Here is a 20,619-nt window from a genome sequence, read left to right as displayed (position 1 = left end):
GCAGTTTTAGAAGTGAGCCTCACTGTGACAAAGATGGGCTGAATGCTGAAGCACACATTGCAGTTCTCACCACACCTGTGCTGAGCCCACCAGTGCTTAAGTCTTCTGCCCTACCTGTGACAAGTAAAGGGTATCCTGGAACTTTTAAAGTGATGATAGATGTAGGATGTCTCAAGGGATATATATATATAGAGGGATATCTCTCCCTGTAGATCCTTGACATTGGTAAGGTAGTAAACAATATCTTCTGCTACTTTCTGAGAAAATAAGAGAAAGCTCATTCACTGCTCTCTAAGACAGTGAACAGGAAATAGACAGGAAATAGCAGCAGTGCAGAACATTTTATAATTATTCACTGGGCTGCTTAAAAAGAAGCAAGACCCTCTCATTCTGTATATACCCTTTGTCCTCTGAAGACAGATAAAGCAACTAATGTAAATCTAGCAATATTTTATTTTTCTCTGAACCCCACAGTAGCTGTAATGTCCAAAGAATGGGGCACATTCAGAAGCAGCACTGCATCATCCCAAGAATCCAAGCAAAATGACACCTTTGCCACGGCAAAGGGCAACTTCCTGGAGAGGTTCTTCCAAGTAGCAGTGAAGTTCTCTCCTCCATTGTTCTCATCATTTTCCAAACAGCCAAAGAACAGCAAAGTTCACTGGAAATGCAGATGCCAGAGCCAGTGGCAGCAGCACACACAGGCACAGAAGAGTTAAAGCTGACCCTGTGTGAAGCTCTTGACTTTGTTCATGTTGTGATCTACTGCACCAGTTAGAAACTGCACCCAGCCTTCCTCTGATGGTGGACACACATGGCTTGTCCTGCAAAAGGGGAGGAAATTCATTAGGGAAGCCTCCTGGTCTGTTTGCATCCAGACAGCACAGAGGTACTGTGAAGCTCTGAATAACCAGCAGTAAAACAGGGCTGCTCTAGCCCCAGAGGGCTTTGAGCAAGAACCCACACTCATGTCTGCAGTCCCAAACCCAAAATAAGGAACCACTATCATCCCTAGCACCTTTTTCTCACTCCCATCCCTTTGTGACTAGATAACAACACCATTGCTCTGAAATGCCAGCATCTACTGTCCAGAAATGAGTCATGTTTGACATGAGGCACAAAGGTATCAACCTTCATAGCAGGGAACACACACTTACAAAACTGTAGCTCATACTCACTTGGCAATCTCTAAGACTTTCGTTAATACTGAGGCCAGCTTAGCAGCCTAGAAAGAAACAAAAGGGAAATAAAGTGAGCCAAGTGAGAGGAAAAGGAGGGTCTGAACAGTACTGGAAAATAAAGAGGACTACGGGGATGCACAAAAGCCTGTTATGAATAAAACTGCCATGGATCCGATGCAGAATGAAGTCATCCATCACTGCCATGCTGGAAGTGCCTTCCAACCTACTCCTGGCTGTGACAGGTAAAAAAGAAACCTGTCTGTTTTTTAAACCACACATTAAAATGCCTTTTTTTTTTTAAAGCCTACTAGAAATTAGTAACTGGTATTAAAGTACAAAGTTGCAAGTGATTGCTTTTAATGTAATTTGATATTAAGTAATTCTTTTTTTATTAAAAAAATCAAGCCACTGGCCAAAGGCATGAAACCAAGATTAAGAATAAAACAAATCCCAGATATGAGGAGATTTGTACTTGATTTATGATGCAAGGGATGTTTCAAAGCTCAGTCAGGTTGCCAGAGTGTTGCCTAGTCAAGTTTTCAGTGTTGCCAAAGATGCAGACTCCACTGCTTCTCCAAGCAGCTTGGTTCAGTGCTTAAATACACTAACTGAAAGAGTTTTTCATTTCATAGAAAGCTTTATTTGAGCAAGACTGCACTACCCAAGGAAAGAACTACATGTGCAGTAGCTAGGCAGCCTTAGACATCACTTTCCTGAGGTTCTATCACTGCAAATCTCTGTGGATTATAGCTCAGAGCTGAAGTTTTAAGTACCCTTAAGAGGTGCAGATGCAGTATGTGTGTCCACCTGAAGTTAAGCGTGCAAGAACAAAGGGCACTCTTCATCCTTAAGAAATTATTACTGAGGCAGTTACTAGCACCCATCTCTCCCTGAAGTCACCTAAGCCTTCCAATCTGATTTCTTCCCATTCCCTGTGCAGATACTCAGGCACTGAGCTATCAGGACTGCAGATACTCACGTTAAATCGCACAGCCAGTGGGTTCACAGGTGGGTACATGCTCAGTGCCAGCTCATCAACACTGGAACAGAAAAGAGGGGAGCAAGGAAGGAATGTTCTGATAGCACAACTCACAGATTCTGGTCAAAGTCTGCCCCAGTCCTGAATGCAGGTCAGGAACAACAGAGAGATGCCAGCTGTACCTATGGGATGCTGTGTGTCCCTGTCACCATGGAGTGAGATGTGGTCACAGCTCCATCCCCTGCGCTTCTCTCCTGACCTACACAACCCTCAACAGCTTAACAGCCTTCCCACTACATCTGTGTCCACCACCTGCTCACAGCTCCAGTATCACAGAGGTTCTTTCAACTTCTCACTCAAGACCTCAAAGAAAGACCAGTGTCACAGACATCTTTTATGAAAAATCCTTTCCTTAGGCTTTTTTCCTCCTGAGAAGCCTCAGGAACAAAATGTAAACATTGATTATCTGCTGCTGTGGAATGCAACAGGTGGAGCTGTGATTGGCCCATGTTGGTTGTTTCTAATTAATGGCCAATCACAGCCCAGCTGGCTCAGACAGAGAGTCCGAGCCACAAGCCTTTGTTATAATTTCTTTCTTTTTCTATTCTTAGCTAGCCTTTTGATGAAATCCTTTCTTCTATTCTTTTAGTATAGTTTTAATATAATATATATCATAAAATAATAAATCAAGCCTTTTGAAAGATGGAGTCAGATTCTCATCTCTTCCCTCATCCTAAGATCCCTGTGAACACCGTCATAGACCAGGAGTGCTCTGGAGGGAAAACAGCATGGGGAGAACCCTGCTTACCTTGGGCTGATCTCATTAGCAATGTCTGCTAGGTCATCCAGCTGTGCAATGTGCTCTGGAGAATCAGCTTTGCCATGGGCCTTCACTGCAGCCAAAACTTTCTTCAGGCAAGCTTTAGAAGCCTTCATCAGTCCCATGCAGGAGCTGAGCAGCTGCCTGTCAGCCTCTGACCAGTACGTGTCCCTGTTGCCCCGAAAGCCCAGCTCTTCATCTTCCATGATGTCCCCATAGGGATCCTGCCCTTCCACCAGTGCCTGAGAACACAGAGGCACTGAAAACCCAGAGCCTGGCATCAATTCCAGTAACACCCAGGAGCAAAGGGAAAAAATAATCTAGACATCATATAAATAACTAACAATCTAGACATCATATAAATAATTAATGGAGAAATCACAGTTGGTTAATGCTAAAATAACTGGATTAAGAAAAAACACCACTCTAACAGTGCAAACAGCAAGAACTTGGTGAATTCTTACACGATCCTAAATTGCCTCCCCCATTCCCAATTCATGGCTTTATGAAAATCTTATACAAAGTAAACCAGGCTTGAGAATAAAAACTCATTAAAATCCATGCATAAAAAAATAATCTATGTCATGTAGGAGCAAATCTATAGTAAAGTCTGGATGTAAAATAATTCCTGAGTTTCATCACTGAACCAGCCTAGAGGGTGGCTGGGCAGCGGAACAGGGTCCCCAGAGAAGTGGTCACAGCCCCAAACCTGCCAGAGTTCAAGGAGCATTTGGACAACCCTCAGGCACATGGTGGGATTGTCTGGGTTGTCCTGAGCAGGACCAGGAGCTGGACTTGATGATCCTTGTGCATCCCTTCCAACTGAGAATATTCTGAGTCTATGAATCCACCACTGCATGTCCCTCTAAGGCTTAGGGGCTTCCTTACCTGTTCCATCTCCTCCACAGCATCCTTGACCACACCTAGAGATGCAGCCAGAGCCGACACAACTGCTGCCTGGTTATCTGCAAAAGCATGAAAACTGTGGCACCCCACTGTTTCAAATCAGTCTCCAACAACCTCCATCTAGGCTTGCAATCACTGTAGGATCAAACTTCCTGCAGAGCTCAGAGCTGCACTGTTGTCAGACAAAGAATCTGACCTGATTTCCAAGCTTATACATTTCAAAACCAGTCAAGTTTTTGAGTTATTCTCCATTCAGCTTTTATTGTACCAGCTGGAATGCCCTTGCAAAAGCTATTGATATTCCAAGATCCATCCTGGAGCTGTTGCTCTGCATTTAAAACACTCACCTCGTGGCAGGTTAGACACTTGCTCACAGGCCTCCCACACACCTCCAGTTGATATCAGCTGTTCCTGAGACAAGCTGAAACAAAACAAAACCCTCAAGGTCAGAGTCAATAACAGCACTGTGCTAGACTGTGGTTTGTTTCATTTTCTGCAACAAAGATGATAAACACTAGCAAAAGTTCTGCTGCAAAGATGTCACCAACCAGCTTGTCACTAGGATGCCAAGTCTGTGTAAAGCCCTTACTGCCTCCTAACAAGTATACTTGTAACTTGTTCTTGCCTTTTAATCACAATTATCACAAAATTATCACAAAATCACATAACTATGCAATTGAAAATGACAACCTCTCCACTGGGGCATTGAGAATTGTGTCTGTGAGCTGGATCATCCCTTCCACTACTTCAGTGGTGGCATCTCGAACCATCTTCCGAAGGGTAGTACCTGGGTGAGACAGAGAAAGAGCAAGAAAGTTGGCACAAAGTCAGCACTGACAGAGAGCAAGTGCTGAAGATGAACACACAGATTGCTCCGTTTGTGTGGATACACTGTATAAATGAAGTTACATGTATTTTGAAGAAAGGGAAATGCTTCCCAGGTCCAAAAGAACTCTGGACAAGGATTTCATTCTTTTCAATGCTCAATCAACCACACAACTTCCTACATCATCACTCTCCCACAGATGGAAAACTGCAGCAGCAGACAGACAAGTACCTCACTCATAAACACGTTCAAAGTCTACAGAACAGCTGATAATGGGATACCATGGTAATAAAAACTTGCTGATACCAGACCTCATTAGGCTCTGAAACACTGGGTTTCTCTATACAGCAGTGGTGAAAGAACCCCCATCCCATACAGTGGTGACTGCCTTGCTGTCACCAGCTCACCTTGGCCCTTGGGTAGCCAGTAGTACACTGTGGCAACTGCAAGAATGGCATTTTGGACATCCTCACTCAGCTTCCGGCAGTTCTGAAAACAGAGAGGCAAAAGGATCACCCAGAGTAACACCCAGCTGCAGCACATGTAGGCATCCTCACAAGCAATCACTGGCTTTCAGACTGCTCTGAGTAAACAAATACAGCACAAGAAAAAGGCACCATAAGCCAACTGTATGCATCTTAGCTTGCCTCATGATTTAGTAAGAAAACACTCCCTGGTGTGGTAGTCATGCATCAGAAAAGAATTAGTAACTTAGATCATTATTCTGAACTTAAGGTCTTTTTCTGCCTCTGCTCTCAACACCGGTATGATAAACTTCTCTCAACTGATAGCAAAAATATTGCATATTCTTTGTTAAACTTAAGGTCTGTATTCTCCAATAATCTGTCTCTATCAGCAATGAGCTGTGGCTGTGAAAGAATATAAGAACATTTTTATTTAGTATATCTCCCTACCTTAGAGAAATTTGTTCTCTGGGCAGTTCTTGGATTATATTAATACACTCCACAGTACACAGCCCATTTAGTCAAATGAACCAAGAAATACCTCAAGCTTGCAAACACACTGCAATTTCATAGTCTGTCAAGGCTTTCTCTCACCTCTGCAGAAGGTAGTGGAGGCCTTGAGAATGCCAGACTCAGCTTTGTAGCTTCCTGTGATGTTACTTGGAATGTCTGACCTAAAAAAAAAATCCAACAGGAGCAAAAGAAGACAAAGTAACTCAGGTAAAAGATAAAAGAACATAGCAGCAGCTCTGATTCTACTGCTTGTTTACCATTTCACCCAAGCAATACAAAGATAAAAACTAAACCCCATTACGAAGAAAAACTCCCTGCTGCATTCGTGCCATGCATTGCTTGTGTCCTGTCTGCTTTTTCTCACTTGGCTGGTAGTGAACCCCAGTCTGCATTCTGGTCCATGACCTGTTCAGCAGGATGTGCCAGGAGGCTTTAACAGAGACCTTTAGAAACCTTGTGTGAACGGTTCAATATCTGCCTTTGCTCTGCCACACCTTGGAGCGTTTGGGGACCAGAGTTAGGGTGGTCAGGCACTGGAACGGGCTGGCCTGGGCGGTGGAGGAGTCAGTAATTGGGGATGTTTAGGATGATCCAGGAGGCTGGATCTGGCACTGACGTGGTTTATGGTTTACAGCTGGGCAAACGGTTAGCGGCTGGACTTGATGATCTTAAAGATCCCTCTCTTCCAACCCTGCCCATTCCGCGACTCCGCGAGTGGAGGGCACACCCCACAGCTGGAGACCCGCGGGGAGGGCAGCCCTGCCCCGGACCGGCCCCGCGGGTACCCGGCACCCCCGAACCCCGGCCCGGCCCGCCCCGCCCGTACCTAGCGCGTCCCAGAAGCGCGGCAGCTCGAACGGCTCTCGGCCCTCGCTCGGCTCTCCCTCTGCAACGGTACAGACACAGCTCAGCCCGCGGGGAGCCGGCCCGGCTCAACCCGGCTCGGCCCGACCCCCGCCCGGCCCCGCTCCCGGTCCCAGCCCGCACCTCGCAGCCGCGCCAGCACCGCCCGCAGCGCCCCGCGCACGTCCCGCAGCGGCTCCCGCGCCTCCATCGCTGCGGGGCGGCCCCGGAGCGCCACAGAGGCGCGTCACGTCCGCTCCGGGAGCGGCCCCGCCCCACAGACAGCCCCGCCCCATAGACAACCCCATAGAGACAGCCCCGCCCCATAGAGACAGCCCCGCCCCATAGAGACAGCCCCGCCCCATAGACAACCCCATAAAAACAGCCCCGCCCCATAGAGACAGCCCCGCCCCATAGACAACCCCATAAAAACAGCCCCGCCCCATAGAGACAGCCCCGCCCCATAGACAACCCCATAGAGACAGCCCCGCCCCATAGAGACAGCCCCGCCCCATAGAGACAGCCCCGCCCCATAGACAACCCCATAAAAACAGCCCCGCCCCATAGAGACAGCCCCGCCCCATAGACAACCCCATAGAGACAGCCCCGCCCCATAGAGACAGCCCCGCCCCATAGAGACAGCCCCGCCCCATAGACAACCCCATAAAAACAGCCCCGCCCCATAGAGACAGCCCCGCCCCATAGACAACCCCATAAAAACAGCCCCGCCCCATAGAGACAGCCCCGCCCCATAGACAACCCCATAAAAACAGCCCCGCCCCATAGAGACAGCCCCGCCCCATAGAGACAGCCCCGCCCCATAGACAACCCCATAGACAGCCCCGCCCCATAGAGACAGCCCCGCCCCATAGAGACAGCCCCGCCCCATAGACAACCCCATAAAGACAGCCCCACCCCATAGAGACAGCCCCGCCCCATAGACAACCCCATAAAGACAGCCCCACCCCATAGAGACAGCATCGCCCCACAGACAACCCATAGAGACAGCCCTACCCGATAGAGACAGCCCAGCCCCACAGACAACCCTTAGAGACAGCCCTTAGAGACAGCCCTACCCTTTAGAGACAACCCCATAGAGACAGCCCTACCCCACAGAGACACCCCCACCCCATAGAGACAGCTTACCCTATAGAGACAGCCTCATAGAGACAGCCCCACCCCACAGAGACTGCCCAGCCGGGTTCACTTTATTAGTGACACACTTTATTAGTTAAGAACAAGCAAAGGGGGAAAGCAGTGGGGCTGTGCCCCTGTGTGTGTGTGTGTGTCTGCGGGAAAGAGCGAAGCTCACACTCTACATCAGCCGGCGCAGCTCCTCGAAGTTGAGCATGTTGTTGGCCACGTCGGACCAGGCCGCGTGGGTTGCCCCGTCCATCTCCGGGGCCAGGCGGTTGCTGCTCTCCAGGGTGTGGTTGGTGCCACCGATGACTTCGTGGCACTCAGGGCACCTACTCTCCTCCATTGCCCCCCCACACTCCCCAATTACGTAGATGTGCCCATTTTTGCACTTGAACCAGTGGCCACGGGGACAGCCAATAGCACTGACAATCTGCACCCGCTCAGCTTCAGAAATCCCCAGCCCTGACATAGGCAAGCTAGCATTGATCTTCTTCAAGCGAGCCTTCACTGCAGCGTCATCTTCCTCTGTGAATTTCTTTGTCCCTTCCAGGATCTCCCGTGCACTGTTAATCTCTGCTGCAATGTCTGCGGGCATCGTCCTACTTGTTGCTTTGCACCTTTCCAAGAGGCTCAGCAAGTAAGTCAGCCTCTGGATCTCAGACTGCAGGTCAGTGAGCTCCTGGTCTGTAAAACTGATGCGTGGCTTATCCAACCACTTCTGCACTTCATCCAGCCTCTTTATCAGCCCTCTCTTTTCATTCTCATCGATTTTGTTCAGAGAATTAGTTAGGTCTGCTACACGTTTGTAAAAATTAAGCAAGTTCTCAATTAGTCCGATACTCTTTGTGGAGAGAGGTGAAGCTTTTAGTTTATTTTCCAGCATGGCATACTTTGAATATAGATTAGGTCTCAGAAAAAGATTCTGCATCAGCGCAGCCTGAGCCTGCAGCCTCTGTCTGTTAGACTCAATTTCCTCTGCCGGGCCTCGGATTTTCTGTTTCACCCGTTCTATCTCCTCCACCTGCCTTTTCACACTGCTGCCATATCTCAGATTCTTTCTGATGGGTGTCTGACACAGAGGGCATACCTTCAGCTTGACGGCATCATCATCTTCATCCATATAGTGGTCAAGGCCTTGAGACTCAAAGACATGGCCGCAGTCTTCAAGCTGTACAAATCGAGCATCTGGGTCATCCTCAGAGCCAAAGAAGATCTGAGTGAGTTCCTCACGGTCACAAACAAGGCACTTCTTTGGGCAGGGCTCTCCACACAATCCAACACAGGGATGACCACAGGGCAGCATCTTAGCACAGGGAACATTGCAGCGAGGCCTGTTGCATGGCTCAGAGCAAAGCTTGGTACACTGGTAGTGCTGGCACTGCCACTCACACGGCTCAGCACAAGGAACACAGCTTTCCCAACATTTCTTTTTGCACTTACTGTGAATACAGTAGTTCTCACATTCCTTCTGACAAGGAGGACATTCTGAAGTACAAGGCTCTTGACACTTGTGGGAACAGATCAAGACACGCTTGCATGGCCTGGCACATGCCTTATGAAATCTTCCTTCAAAACAAGTATGACAGGAACCTGAACATACATGACCACATGCCAGTGTGACAGAACATTTACTCTCACATTTCACAGGCTCCTCATGCCTCATCCTGGTCATCCAGCAAGCAACTTTCTGCTCGTGGCCACATTTCAGTGTGGCTGTAACCCGTTGAGGACACTTCATCGTGCATTGCTGCCCACAGGTACGCATGCATGTGTGTCCACAGTTTAACTTCTTCCGGCAAGGTTCTAGGCACTCAAATTTCCATTCTGGAATATGGCATGGCACCATCTGTACGTGGCCACACTTAGAAATAGTTTTCTTTACCTTCACCATACATTTTCCACAGGGCTCATAACATGACTTTGGGCAGCGGTGCCCATCTTCACAAAGTACCTTTTGACAAGGCTTCAGGCACTGGTACTCTTTGTGCTCGGGGTCATATGGGTGACATGCCCTTGTGCAAGCATGGCCACAATTCAACCTAAACTCACAGGGACGAGTACAGCCTCCCTCTGGGACACTATTGAAGTCTTCACCTGTAGATACCTTTGTCTTGGTTCCAGGGTGGTTTTGACAGCAAAGCTCCAATGACTGGCCAATGTGACCATTCTTCCTAAGGGTTACAATGATCTTGTTCCAGAGAGGAACCTTGCCAAGCATTCTCATGTTTCCAATACAATAGAGGCCTTTCTTAGCTCTGGATAATGCCACACATATCCGATTAGGGATCTGCAAGAACCCAGGTCTCCCCTCTTTGTTGCTCCTCACCAATGACAGCAGAATTATATCATTCTCCTCTCCCTGGTACTTATCCACCACATGAACCTTCACACCTTCAAAGATCTTTGCTGGCATGAACCTACGCAGACAGAAGAGCTGTCCAGTGTAGGTAGTGAGAATGGTGATCTGAGAAGGTTCATAGCCCTGACACAAGAAATATTTGCACAGTTCCACTACAAAGTGGGCCTCATGTGGGTTCTGGTGGCTTTTCCCTTCCTGGATCTCTTGTTCAGGAACCTCATGTTCCACAAAGAAGATATTAGTTGAGACACCCTGAAACAAAAGGAAGGATGTCAGAGAGAGAATTCTAGTTTCTGTCACCCCAGAGTGTTTCCGTGCTCCTGATCATCCACATCCAGGAGGACTTTTAAGGAGCTGACTACAGTATGCAGTTACTGTGTACTTAGGTGATTTCCTCTTAGATTTCCATAGGTTATTAATCAAATTCCCATTTCAGCTTACTGGTAATATTTTAGTATCCTAATATGAAATCAGTTTCTGATTTTATTCCCTATCTTTCCAGAGATGTTTTTACTGTACGTTTCTAGGTTATACCAAAGAAAACATGAAGTGTTAGTAACTTCTCAAAGCATACTCATGGTGTGAACAATGTCTTGTTTTGGCCCTGTAGGAGAAAGATACTAAGTTACCAGTGCACAGGACTGAGCACTTGCCTAAAACACACTTCCTCTGTTGTTGCAATAAAAACAAAGCAGCAAGGAAGATTTCTTCTTCAACAGAAAAAACTAGGAGTGCTAGGACTCCAGTAGTCACTTACCATCTCATGGTGTTCAGAGTGGACTGCTCACCTGTTCAAAAACTCTATTTGCCTTGAGTTAGCAGGTGCTTTTACTTTTTTACCTATTAACTGGAATTATTCTACCCGTAAGAAATTATTGCTCTGCCTGCCAAAACCCAGAGAGTGATTTTAACAGGAAAGAACAGCTTTTGTAGATCAAACACAGATCTCTGGTTGTCCAAGGTAAGATTACAGAGAGATGACTGTTAATAGTTCAAAGATGCAAGAAAAGCACCAACCTAGAGATACATGAAGCCCTGGTTAGGGCTTCCTCATTTGTATTTCCTCATTTCATTAAGGAAATTTAAATCAGAAAATGGGGAGTGAGTGCTATGATGGATGCTCAGTATCATTAAGGAAGAAGCAAAGACTGACACTTCTGACTGATACCCAAGGCAAGCATTCTAATAACTTACTAAATTCTGGCTGTTTATTGAGCATGTTAGATAATAAATGATGACTTTATACTTGTAAGCTGCATAGATCTTCTTTGCAATGTTGTGCATTGGCAGAATGCCCAAATGGAGAGACTAAGGAAAGAGTTCCAGTAATCCTGTCACCTATTTTATGTTGGAATTTCAATATTATCCTCTAAATCTTTCATTTAAGATTTCTTCCTAGCTTTCAAACTCCTACAATTTGTTTGTTCCCCCTTCCATTTTTACTGTTCTTTTAAAGTCATTGGTATTGGATCTATTTCCACCGTCCACCATTACTAATGCCAGAAGAACTACAAATTACTTATGTAATTCTATATTGCACAATTCCTTAATTCAGGTATAAATTTCAATAAGTGAATTTGACCTAAGAATTTGAAATCCTTGAACACTGTAGTTTACAGAAACTCATTTAGCCAGTAACAGGGGACAAAAGCAACCCCCTGGACTGCTGAAAACTCACTTTTATATTCTCATATTCCAGGACAGAGGGATGGTTCTCCAGATTCTGGTATATATGAGGACTGATAAGCTGGGCAATTTCAGGGCGCATGCGGTGCTGAAACACAAAACAATTTTATCAGTCTTGTGAAAGGAGAACCATATTTCCCTATCAATATTCTTTTGCTCCACTGTACAGACAGTGGCTGAATATAAGACAAGGATGACTTTTCAATAAGAGACAAGAAGGGAGCACTTCCCAATCCCTGCTCTCCCTCACCCCATTGCTGACACCACCAACAACTGCAGGACTGAGAGTAGCAGAGCATCTTCAAGAAAATCTCTTGATAAGGTTGTTGCACAGTAATGCTGGCTTCAGTGCAAATCTAGGCACACTTATAGATAACAAAAGCCAGCACATCACCCTAACTACTAAATGAGCTCTTTCAAGTACCTTTAACACAGGACTGGTGGTGGTACAATTAACTTCCCCAGGCACCAAGATAGATTATTATAGCAATTTAGCAGGAAGCATCCTGAGAAGAATTGTGCTGTCTCACTCTGCAAAGCTGTGGAAGTTTCAGTTGCCACAATAAACCGTGTCCTTCACAGAAAAACATGAGAACCACAGTGCTGTGGACAATATAGCTAAATAACTGAAAATATTCTGGAACTCTGTATCAGTTTGACAGCTCCTACCACTCTTTTCAGAAGTTAGATGGAACATGCTCTTCTTTTAGGCTGCTCTTACAGTAGAAATATAAACTTAACTGTATTACAAACTTAAAACAACCTAAATACAAATTCCATGAAGTATTTTATAGCTCTTTCTTACTTGGTACTTCAGACAGACAAAAGGGAAATCCACTTTGATCAGACGTTCAAAGAGAGAGACTTCGAGGTTGAAGTTCTTGGCCAGGTCATATACATTTGCACTTGGCTGCAACTGAAAGAGAAGGGATAGGAGGTCCATGTTTTGGCACTTTTCCTATGTCTAAGTAGGATTTTCACGCTCATTTTTTTGTGACTGGTCTCCCACTGAAAGGCCAGAGACTGGATTCTTACAGAAGTGCTAAACATCAAAGCTAGATACAGTCACAATCAAAGCACATCTAAAATTGTATTAGTTCAACTAAAACATCAGTCCCACAGGAGCTCTACTCTAAAATTACAGGAGAGAGGACCTGTGGTATCTGTGGAAGCTGGGGAGCAAAAAGCCTTGGCAATTTTCCCACACAGCATTTGGTTAGATGGTTCTTGTTCATTAACCCAGCAGACAGAGATGTTAGCCATGAAAGTTACCTGCTGGTGATCTCCAATGAGGATGAGGTGCTGGCATTCTCTACTCAGAGTAGTAATGGTGTGAGCCTCAAGCACCTCTGCTGCCTCTTCTACAATGACAATCTGTGGCTCTATGTACTGCAAGATCTGTCGGTATTTTGCAGCACCTGAGCAAGGACAGAAGATAAACCTTAGGGTATAACTTCATTCAAGCTGTAAGGCAAGACTTTTCACAGAGGGGAGTAGGCTGTGTCTCAGAAAAACTGGGGTTCTTCTCAAGATTCCCCACTTCAACACTTGGCTTTTTAAATTTTAAAACAGCACAATACCAGGGATGGCTTCTATATGATGAGTTAAGGAAGGCAGGTGGGGATTACTCCTACGCCTGCCTTGGTCCTTTTTCCAAAGCTCTCTTCAGACAAAAGAAATGCTCAATATGATAACTTTATACTTATACTTTATACTTATTTATGTGTTCTACACACATAAATAAGGCTAAATTGTCTCTCCAAAGGGACAAACTACAACAACCGTGACACTACCATCTCCAGAAGGTACTGTGGGAATAGCAACACAGGTATTGGCTGTGCCTTACTAAGGCACAAGTGGTGCAGCTCCATTAGAAGAATGCTACTCAAGAGGGGGGAGTGCAAAACAGCAGAAGCTGCTCATGCCACTACTTAACTCTCACAACAGCCCCATCTGCAAAGGGAGTCAAAGATTAAAAAGGCAGAGCCTGTCCCAGGCTGTGAAGCAACACATTCTAATCTTTCAGCAAAAAGGTTCTTTAAACATGATTGTAAGCAATACAATACTGGTTTGTTTCCCAACTGCTCTGCACCTGTAGTTGTCATCCCCACAACTCTGGCTCTACTGAGAATGCAGAGATCTTGCTCCAGCTTCAGTTCTTTCAGCTTTCTGGCTGCTTCCTGATACCGCCCTTCATGCTCCCGAATGTTCTCTCGAATAGAACCCTGGTAAGCCTGCAGCCAAAGCCTGGGAAGAAAGCACCATTATCACACACTGCAAGGAAAACAGGATGGTGATCCACAGGTTCTGAGTGGATTCAGCTCAAAACTTCTGCCATGCCTTTTGGGAAACAGATTATTACCATCTGTACTTAGTCCTGAACATGTACAAATGAAGGGCATGATATTGCTTCCCATGCAGTACAAGGAAGGTAAGAACGAGCATGTTCAAACAAGGAAACGAACAAGTACAAACAGAAACATCATGGCTTGACACAGTTTGCACACTGGAATGATCTTAGGAAACACCTGCCTGACAAGCCCTGCACAATAGCTTTGTCACCTGTAAAGCCTCCAGCGGGAGTCCAGGTCAAGTTGCCACACATCCTGAACAGCATTGGCCTCTAACTCTGTCATTGCGTTCACTTTACGGAGCTCAACCTTCATCTTCCGCATAATTTTTCTCCTCTGGCCACGAGTTACCTGCAAAACGAAAAAAAAAAGCACCCCAATAAGCAGTTACAGCACAGAGATTCTTTTGTTTTAGTATCCCCGTGTTTTTCTTTACACAGTCATGCCAATGCATGCAGGTACCTCCCACTGCATGTTCTCCTGCTGTGGTTGAGCTGTTCCTTCTTCCTGATCCAGCTTCATAGCCAGCATGGAATGGGCTATTTCCTGAACACTGTCATCTTCCTTCTCCCTCCTCCAATAGTCTGCTATCTTTTCATCCTCAATCACTCTCTCATCTTCAATCAGGTCAGCCATCTCTGGGATCTCCAAAAGCTCCTCTTCTGCTTCATCTTCGCTCTCCTCCTCTCCCTCCTGATCACCACCTGTGGGAGTCACCAGTCACATGAAGTAAGCCACAGCCACTCTATCAGTGCAGCAGTCAGACCACTACATTGAAATGGGGGTTAATCTTAATTCCCTCACAGTATCACACATCATTCAGTGCCTGTTAAGAAGTAGTGTCTCTTTTCTGGCACACATCCACTGCTTAGGCAAACACACTTGTAGAAAATGTGTGTGGGGTGGGTGTCTTTCTGGTGTTTAGTTTTTTTTTTTTTTTTGCTTTGTTTGTTTTACCTGGATTTTCAGCTGATATATTCTCTGCAGCACTCTGAGTGAAGGCAGATACACCAAGTCCCAGCCACTCCAGAATCAGTGAGCTTTGTGAAGCAATGTAGTAAAACTCAGTGTCCTGCTAATATAGAGAAAGTCAAATCAGCCAGGCCTTTTGTACTTCAGAGTCTTAGCATGATGCCAAAGCAGCACCTTACAGCAGTGGGAACTAGGACAAGTCCCCTCAAGACACCCTCCAGAACTAGAAAGTCCCAGCAGCCCCAGATCTTCAGAAAGGGTACCCCTCCTCCCTTCAGTTTAAGAGGCTTTCCTGGGTACCCCTCCTCCCTTCAGCTTAAGAGGCTTCCCTTTGGGTACTTGCATTTTTATGCCACTAAAGATCACTTACAATCTCTGCAGTTTGAAGGAGCAAAGTTCAAAGCCCCTCTTGCCCTGCTTGTTTAAACTACTGTCATTTGGCACAGCTTGCTGTTCACTCCTTTACTTTCCCAGTAACCAAACGGTGCTAAAAAGATGTGTGCTGCTGGAACCTCAGGCCCATTAGCAGAAAGGATGGTAAGCATGCACTGGGACTGCTTGACTCAGAAGAAAGGGACCTCTCTTACCAGAGCCCTTCTCAGGCTGGCCCAGTGCTGGGGTGCCATGTGTGGTTTCAAGTAGCGCTCGTGCAGAACTCCATAGGCCGTGCACTCCAACCGCTTCGCTCCTTCAAGGAGACCCCCCTCAGCCTCCTTCATCTCCCTCGTTATCTACTCACAACAAAGACCAGGGAGGCAGTGTCACACTCAGAGAAACAAAGCTCACTAACAGCACGACAAAAATCTGACAGAAGAATTAAGTGACCAAATTCAGCGTAAAACAAGGTGAAAGGCCAGGTGTGGGGGAGGTTTATTACCTCCTCCAATGCACAGGCAACCCAGTCCCAGCATCTCCCAGGAGGTCTGTACATACATGGTCAGAGTCTCTGAAGTGGTAGTCTGGGAAACCAAATCTGTAGGCATGCTTCCTCAGCTCCTTCAAGGTGAATCTGTGCAGGGCTGCACTGCTACTCCTGCCCCCAATACGCACTATCCCGGCTTCTTCAAATGAGTATATTCCTGTGAATAAAAAATATTAGAACTAAATGGCCAAGCTCAGTTTTCAGCAGTAGGACAAGACGTAGGAAAAATACCCTTTGACAGCAAATCCTACAGTGGTTTGCTCTGAGAGAAGTTTTTTTAATCTATGTCAATGGGGCTAGAGTCACTAAAAAGAATCAAACCAAAATGCAGGTTATCATGCCGTACAATGAGCAGAGTAAGGGTTACAGTGTAGTTTCTAATTACAGGTTGTAACAACAGGCTGACCAGAGAACTGGATGCACTATCACTTGAAGTGTTCAATGCCAGGCTGGACAGAGCTTGGAACAACCTGGTCTAGTGGAAGGTATCCCTGTCCATGGCAGGTGGATTGGAACTAGATGATCTTTAAGGTCTTTCCAACCCAAACCATTCTATGATTATACCACCATCCTGCTTGCAGGCACTCTTACCTTCTAAGAACTGATCCAGTGCATGGTTGGTGTAGCAGACTATAAGGATGGGACGCTTCCTGTAAGTGCTTTGCCACACGTGATCATTAGTCAAGAGAGCCTGAACAATCTTCAAACCCACATAAGTCTTCCCTGCAAGACAAACTCAGAATCAGAAAAGGGTAATCCACGCTCTATAAGTGCCTCGAAACACAGAAATCATCAAAACAGATAAAAGATTTCTTTCCAGGCCGCCAATCTGGTCTGTGCCAAGAGAACTGACTCCAGGGGTAACTAACTTACAAAATGTACACAAAGCAGCATGAACTGACATTCCAGCCTGTAGCTGAGCAAGGCCGTGGTCTGCAAGAATGTTATTTTTTGGATAATACACTGGACACAGGGTTTTCTCTCCCACTGGATCCTCCAGCCTACTCTGATACTGGCATCATAGATGACATTTGGCTGCACATGAAACATCCATATACTACTGAAATACAAGCACTGGTGCTTGTTAAATTCAGGTACCATTTAAAACAATTACAGTCCATCTTGTAATACTTTATTCACACAATGGCTCACGGCTGAATGTTCCCAAAGCCCTAACATGCTGTGAAGACAAGTAGGAGAGTGCTGCACAGCAAGAAGGACCAAGTTCTCAAAGGCCACTGTAAACTTCTTCACCCCAATATACAAGCACAGCCAACAGTGCAGTTGGTGTCTGTTTGCATGTAGGTGAGCAAAGATCAGATGTGGCTATTTGAGGATATTAACTGTCTCCACAGCTCACACTAACTGGGTGACTCAAGCATCAATTATGCACAGGACTAAAGCTTTGGAGACAGTACAGCTGGCTTTCTCTGACGTTAATCTCCCTAGATGGGGAAATCAACAAGAACTCCTTAAATTACAGAGCCTTTAAGCAAATATGTCTCACCAGTGCCAGGAGGTCCTTGGATGATAGCCAGCTCCTTGGTGAGTGCAAGATTCAATGCCTGCATCTGAGACTCATCTAATTTCAAATCTTCCATTGAAAGCCATTGACCGGGATCTAGAATTTTGACAATTTTCAAGCTATCAGGGCACTTCTCTTTACGTGAAGTCTTCACCAAGGGTGCAAAGTTGTAGGCAGTATCCCATGTCAGGTATGCTGGCACCTTCACCTGTGCATCACATTCCACAATGTACCTCTGGAATGGGATGTCTTCTTCCCGCATTTTCTGCAACCCTTCTAGCACATGCCTATAGGCCTCAAAATAGGCAGTTGTCTCTACCATGAGGAAAGAGTCTGAGGGTTCAAACTCTCCCACCAGTGGCTGGCTGTCTGCATCAAAAGACAGCTCCACAATCCCATTGGCAAGTTCTGCAGCATTACGATTAGAAACGGTGGCAAAAAGGAATGTTTCAAAGTGATCTTGGGACATGCAGACAAGGGATCCATACAGCAATCGTTTAGAATTCTGCCAATGTACAAACCTCAGTGGTTTTGTGTCAAACTGGACCTTGTAAGCAATTCCAGTTGGTGTACAAGACGGGGCAATAATCCGTGCATCAAAGTAGATCCTGACGTCATCAAATTTTCTCTTTCTTAAATTTCTGTCCTGGAGGTTCTGCAAAACCTCCATGATACCTTCCCTTAACGGCCTTACAAAGTCTTCTCTCAAAAGTCGGAAGTGGGTGTCAAGATAAATACTGGTGCTTTCATATTTTCCAGAAACAAAATTGGGACGTAGAAAAGGTTTCTCATTACCGTGGATCTCATCGTATGTTGGACAAATGCTCATGAAACGATAGCTTCCTGCTTGCCCATCTTGAGGCTGCATAAATGTACAATTATCAGCCCTCAGGGTGCCTTCACGTCTCTTCTCCTGCAGATGCTGCATGAGCATCTGGACTTGATTGAGATTCTTCTCTGTCTCTTCTGTGATGTCCACACCAAAACCTCTCAGGGCATCGATGGATGCTGTCAAGACTGTCAAGAGGAGGGAGACTTTCTGCACAGAGCTGGCTGGGAAAGTACTTATCAGGTGCTGAAGAAGTAAAATGATGTTGCTGATATGCTCAGGGTACTCATAGCGTACAGCAGGAACTACTTCTGTTACCATGTCAGACACATACTGTGGCAGACAGACCCTGAGAAAGTTGGACTCCTTCACAACCCCAAGAATGTGTTGGACCCTCTGTCTATCCAATTGGGAACTGCACGCTTTCCGAAGCACCTGGCAAATGAGCTGAACGAAATTGCGGTTCATGGTTGTTTGGGAAAGAAGTTCCTTCAACCCTGAACTGGAAGCAAGTGTGTTGACAACTTCTGAGGGGTCTTTCTCAAGGAGACTTTCAAGGAATTTATAGCCAATCCTTCTGGCTTGCCGAGGCTGCTCACTGCGGTGGGCACCACCTGGGGTAGCACTCCTCAGCCCTCTCCCTCTAGCTCCTCCCTGAGCTTGTCCACCTTGATACCTCCTTCCCCTGCCTCCATTTTCTTGCTCATTCTGGGGTCCTCTGGTCCTCTCACGGGCTTGTCCAAGCTGACACCTTCTTCCTCTAAATGCATTTTCTTGCTCATTCCAGGGTCCTCTGCCCCTGTCATGTGTTTGTCCACCTTGATACCTCACTCTCCTTCCCTCATTCTCCTGTTTTCTCCAGAATCCTGTGGCTTCACTGTTGGGCTGTTCACCTTGGATTCTTGGATTCTTACTTGATTGAGGAACCTTTGAAGTCCAACCACAAAACCCCTCTCCTCTTTGCCGATGTGGAAGGGTACAATTATTGTCTTGGAAATTTTCCCCTAACTTAGGTGCCTGGCCTGGCACATTATTTGTTCTGTTTCTGCCTCTTCCTGTAAAGCCAGTGTCCAAACGAAGCACACGTCCTTTAAAAAAGCAGGAAAAATGACACTCCTTAATTATAAATCAACCAAATTAACATGCTTCCCAACAAAGACAAATGAGTATATTGACCTGACAGTCAGCATATTTTGAACATTTGACATCAAATTAAAAATTATTACATTTGCACATAGATTTTCAAATTAGTGTCTCATTTGTACCCTTCTATCCAACTGCTAAAGAGAGTGCTGTGCTTAGAGTTCACTTGAGCTACGAAGACACCAAAAAAGAAAACCTCTTTCCACAGAACTGAAAGCAGAAGTAAGAAGGTGAAAGTTTAAGTTTTCTGCACAGGACAGCGTTTCCTGGGGAGTTAATCATCAGTGAAATAATGATAAGAGGACGCCACAACTGACTTGAACTGTACATAGCACGCACAAAACATGGAGTGTTTACTGAAAGTCCAGCCTTTCGGAGAAGAAGGAAGAGCAGCCCACGGGGCTTTTATCAGACTCCCCACAGAACGTTTAGGGAAAAATTGACTGTTAGCAGGAACAAACAGGAAGAGCCTGCTGCGACACATCGCCGCATCATGGCCCCAAACAGACTCCAAGGGCAAATAAGGAAGTGCTGAAACCCAGCCTTGAGAGAAAACTTCGCTGTACACAGGTAGGGGAGTAGCGGATCCCCCTGTACCAGCACCACACCCAGCCCTCCTGCCCTGCATTCCCCGGGGGACCCTCACCTCTCGCTCCACCTCGGAATTGTAGGGAGTGGGGCTCCTGCCCAGGACCCTCCATGGCCCGGCCGGGGACCGCTCCGGCTCTGTTCCAGCTCTCCGGGGCGAGGGCAGCGCTGGGCGCTGGGACCGCGGCGCTCCTGCGGCCAAACACGGGAGATGCTGCGCCGCGTCTGCCCCGAGACCCAGCAGAACTTCCCTTTCCAATTCCCCCCAAAGTTTCGCTTTCCAGTTCCCCGCAAGTCCCGCCCGGTGGGCAGACCCCCCACTCCTGTCAGCGGCGGTCAGCGCGCCCGAAACGAAGCTTCTCCTTCTCTCTCCGGCTCCCTCGGCAAGGGGAAGCGAAGAGAAGGGGAAGCGAAGCACAGTGAAATTGCAAAGTATGGGAAAACACCGCACGGCCACCGGTCCAGCCCCGGCAGGACTGCTTTCGGTTTCCTTTCCCGGCACTGCGGGGCGGAGGCAGCCGAAGCTCTGCCCACCCGGCCCGGCCCGGCCCCCAGCCCGGCCCCCGGCCCGG

General features: G+C 46.6%; 2 protein-coding genes across 4 annotated transcripts; both read right to left on the bottom strand.

The window, feature by feature from the left end:
* Positions 1–435: 435 nt before the first annotated feature.
* On the bottom strand, positions 436–6,818 carry CCNDBP1 (cyclin D1 binding protein 1). The gene is made up of 11 exons (XM_059480771.1): positions 6,677–6,818; positions 6,516–6,575; positions 5,771–5,850; positions 5,120–5,201; positions 4,577–4,673; positions 4,234–4,307; positions 3,869–3,945; positions 2,969–3,222; positions 2,161–2,221; positions 1,179–1,225; positions 436–824 (listed from the first exon to the last, which is right to left on the bottom strand). The coding sequence occupies exons 1-11, from the start codon at positions 6,741–6,743 to the stop codon at positions 716–718; spliced, it is 1,008 nt and encodes a 335-aa protein (XP_059336754.1). The 5' UTR covers positions 6,744–6,818; the 3' UTR covers positions 436–715.
* A 916-nt stretch (positions 6,819–7,734) lies between these two features.
* On the bottom strand, positions 7,735–20,511 carry ZNFX1 (zinc finger NFX1-type containing 1). Of its 3 annotated transcripts, none has more exons than XM_059480600.1 (13): positions 20,106–20,510; positions 17,470–19,404; positions 16,554–16,685; positions 15,974–16,119; positions 15,628–15,771; positions 15,026–15,143; positions 14,531–14,772; positions 14,280–14,419; positions 13,810–13,964; positions 12,990–13,135; positions 12,523–12,633; positions 11,710–11,805; positions 7,735–10,283 (listed from the first exon to the last, which is right to left on the bottom strand). In XM_059480600.1, the coding sequence occupies exons 1-13, from the start codon at positions 20,158–20,160 to the stop codon at positions 7,848–7,850; spliced, it is 5,856 nt and encodes a 1,951-aa protein (XP_059336583.1). In that variant the 5' UTR covers positions 20,161–20,510; the 3' UTR covers positions 7,735–7,847. The 3 variants fall into 3 exon arrangements, with proteins under 3 accessions (XP_059336583.1, XP_059336584.1, XP_059336585.1); XM_059480601.1 differs by having other exon boundaries at positions 15,026–15,140; XM_059480602.1 differs by lacking the exon at positions 11,710–11,805 and having other exon boundaries at positions 20,106–20,511.
* Between the last annotated feature and the right edge of the window lie 108 nt (positions 20,512–20,619).

The sequence above is a fragment of the Ammospiza nelsoni genome, chromosome 12, assembly GCF_027579445.1.
Source record: "Ammospiza nelsoni isolate bAmmNel1 chromosome 12, bAmmNel1.pri, whole genome shotgun sequence".
Classification (NCBI taxonomy): Eukaryota; Metazoa; Chordata; class Aves; order Passeriformes; family Passerellidae; genus Ammospiza; species Ammospiza nelsoni.
This window is presented reverse-complemented; position numbering and strand designations above follow the sequence as displayed.

Bases quoted from the DNA above. Each gene is read 5' to 3' on its own strand.
- CCNDBP1 (XM_059480771.1), bottom strand. From the start codon at position 6,743: ATGGAGGCGCGGGAGCCGCTGCGGGACGTGCGCGGGGCGCTGCGGGCG. The intron at 6,576-6,676 runs GTGCGGGCTGGG...GTACCGTTGCAG, and splicing joins GGTGCTGGCGCGGCTGCGAG to AGGGAGAGCCGAGCGAGGGC. The intron at 5,202-5,770 runs GTGAGAGAAAGC...CTCTGTTTTCAG, and splicing joins CTCCACTACCTTCTGCAGAG to AACTGCCGGAAGCTGAGTGA.
- ZNFX1 (XM_059480600.1), bottom strand. From the start codon at position 20,160: ATGGAGGGTCCTGGGCAGGAGCCCCACTCCCTACAATTCCGAGGTGGA. The intron at 12,634-12,989 runs GTAACTTTCATG...CTTCTCTTTCAG, and splicing joins TCATTGGAGATCACCAGCAG to TTGCAGCCAAGTGCAAATGT. The intron at 10,284-11,709 runs GTGAGTTTTCAG...CTTTTGTTTCAG, and splicing joins TGGAATATGAGAATATAAAA to GGTGTCTCAACTAATATCTT.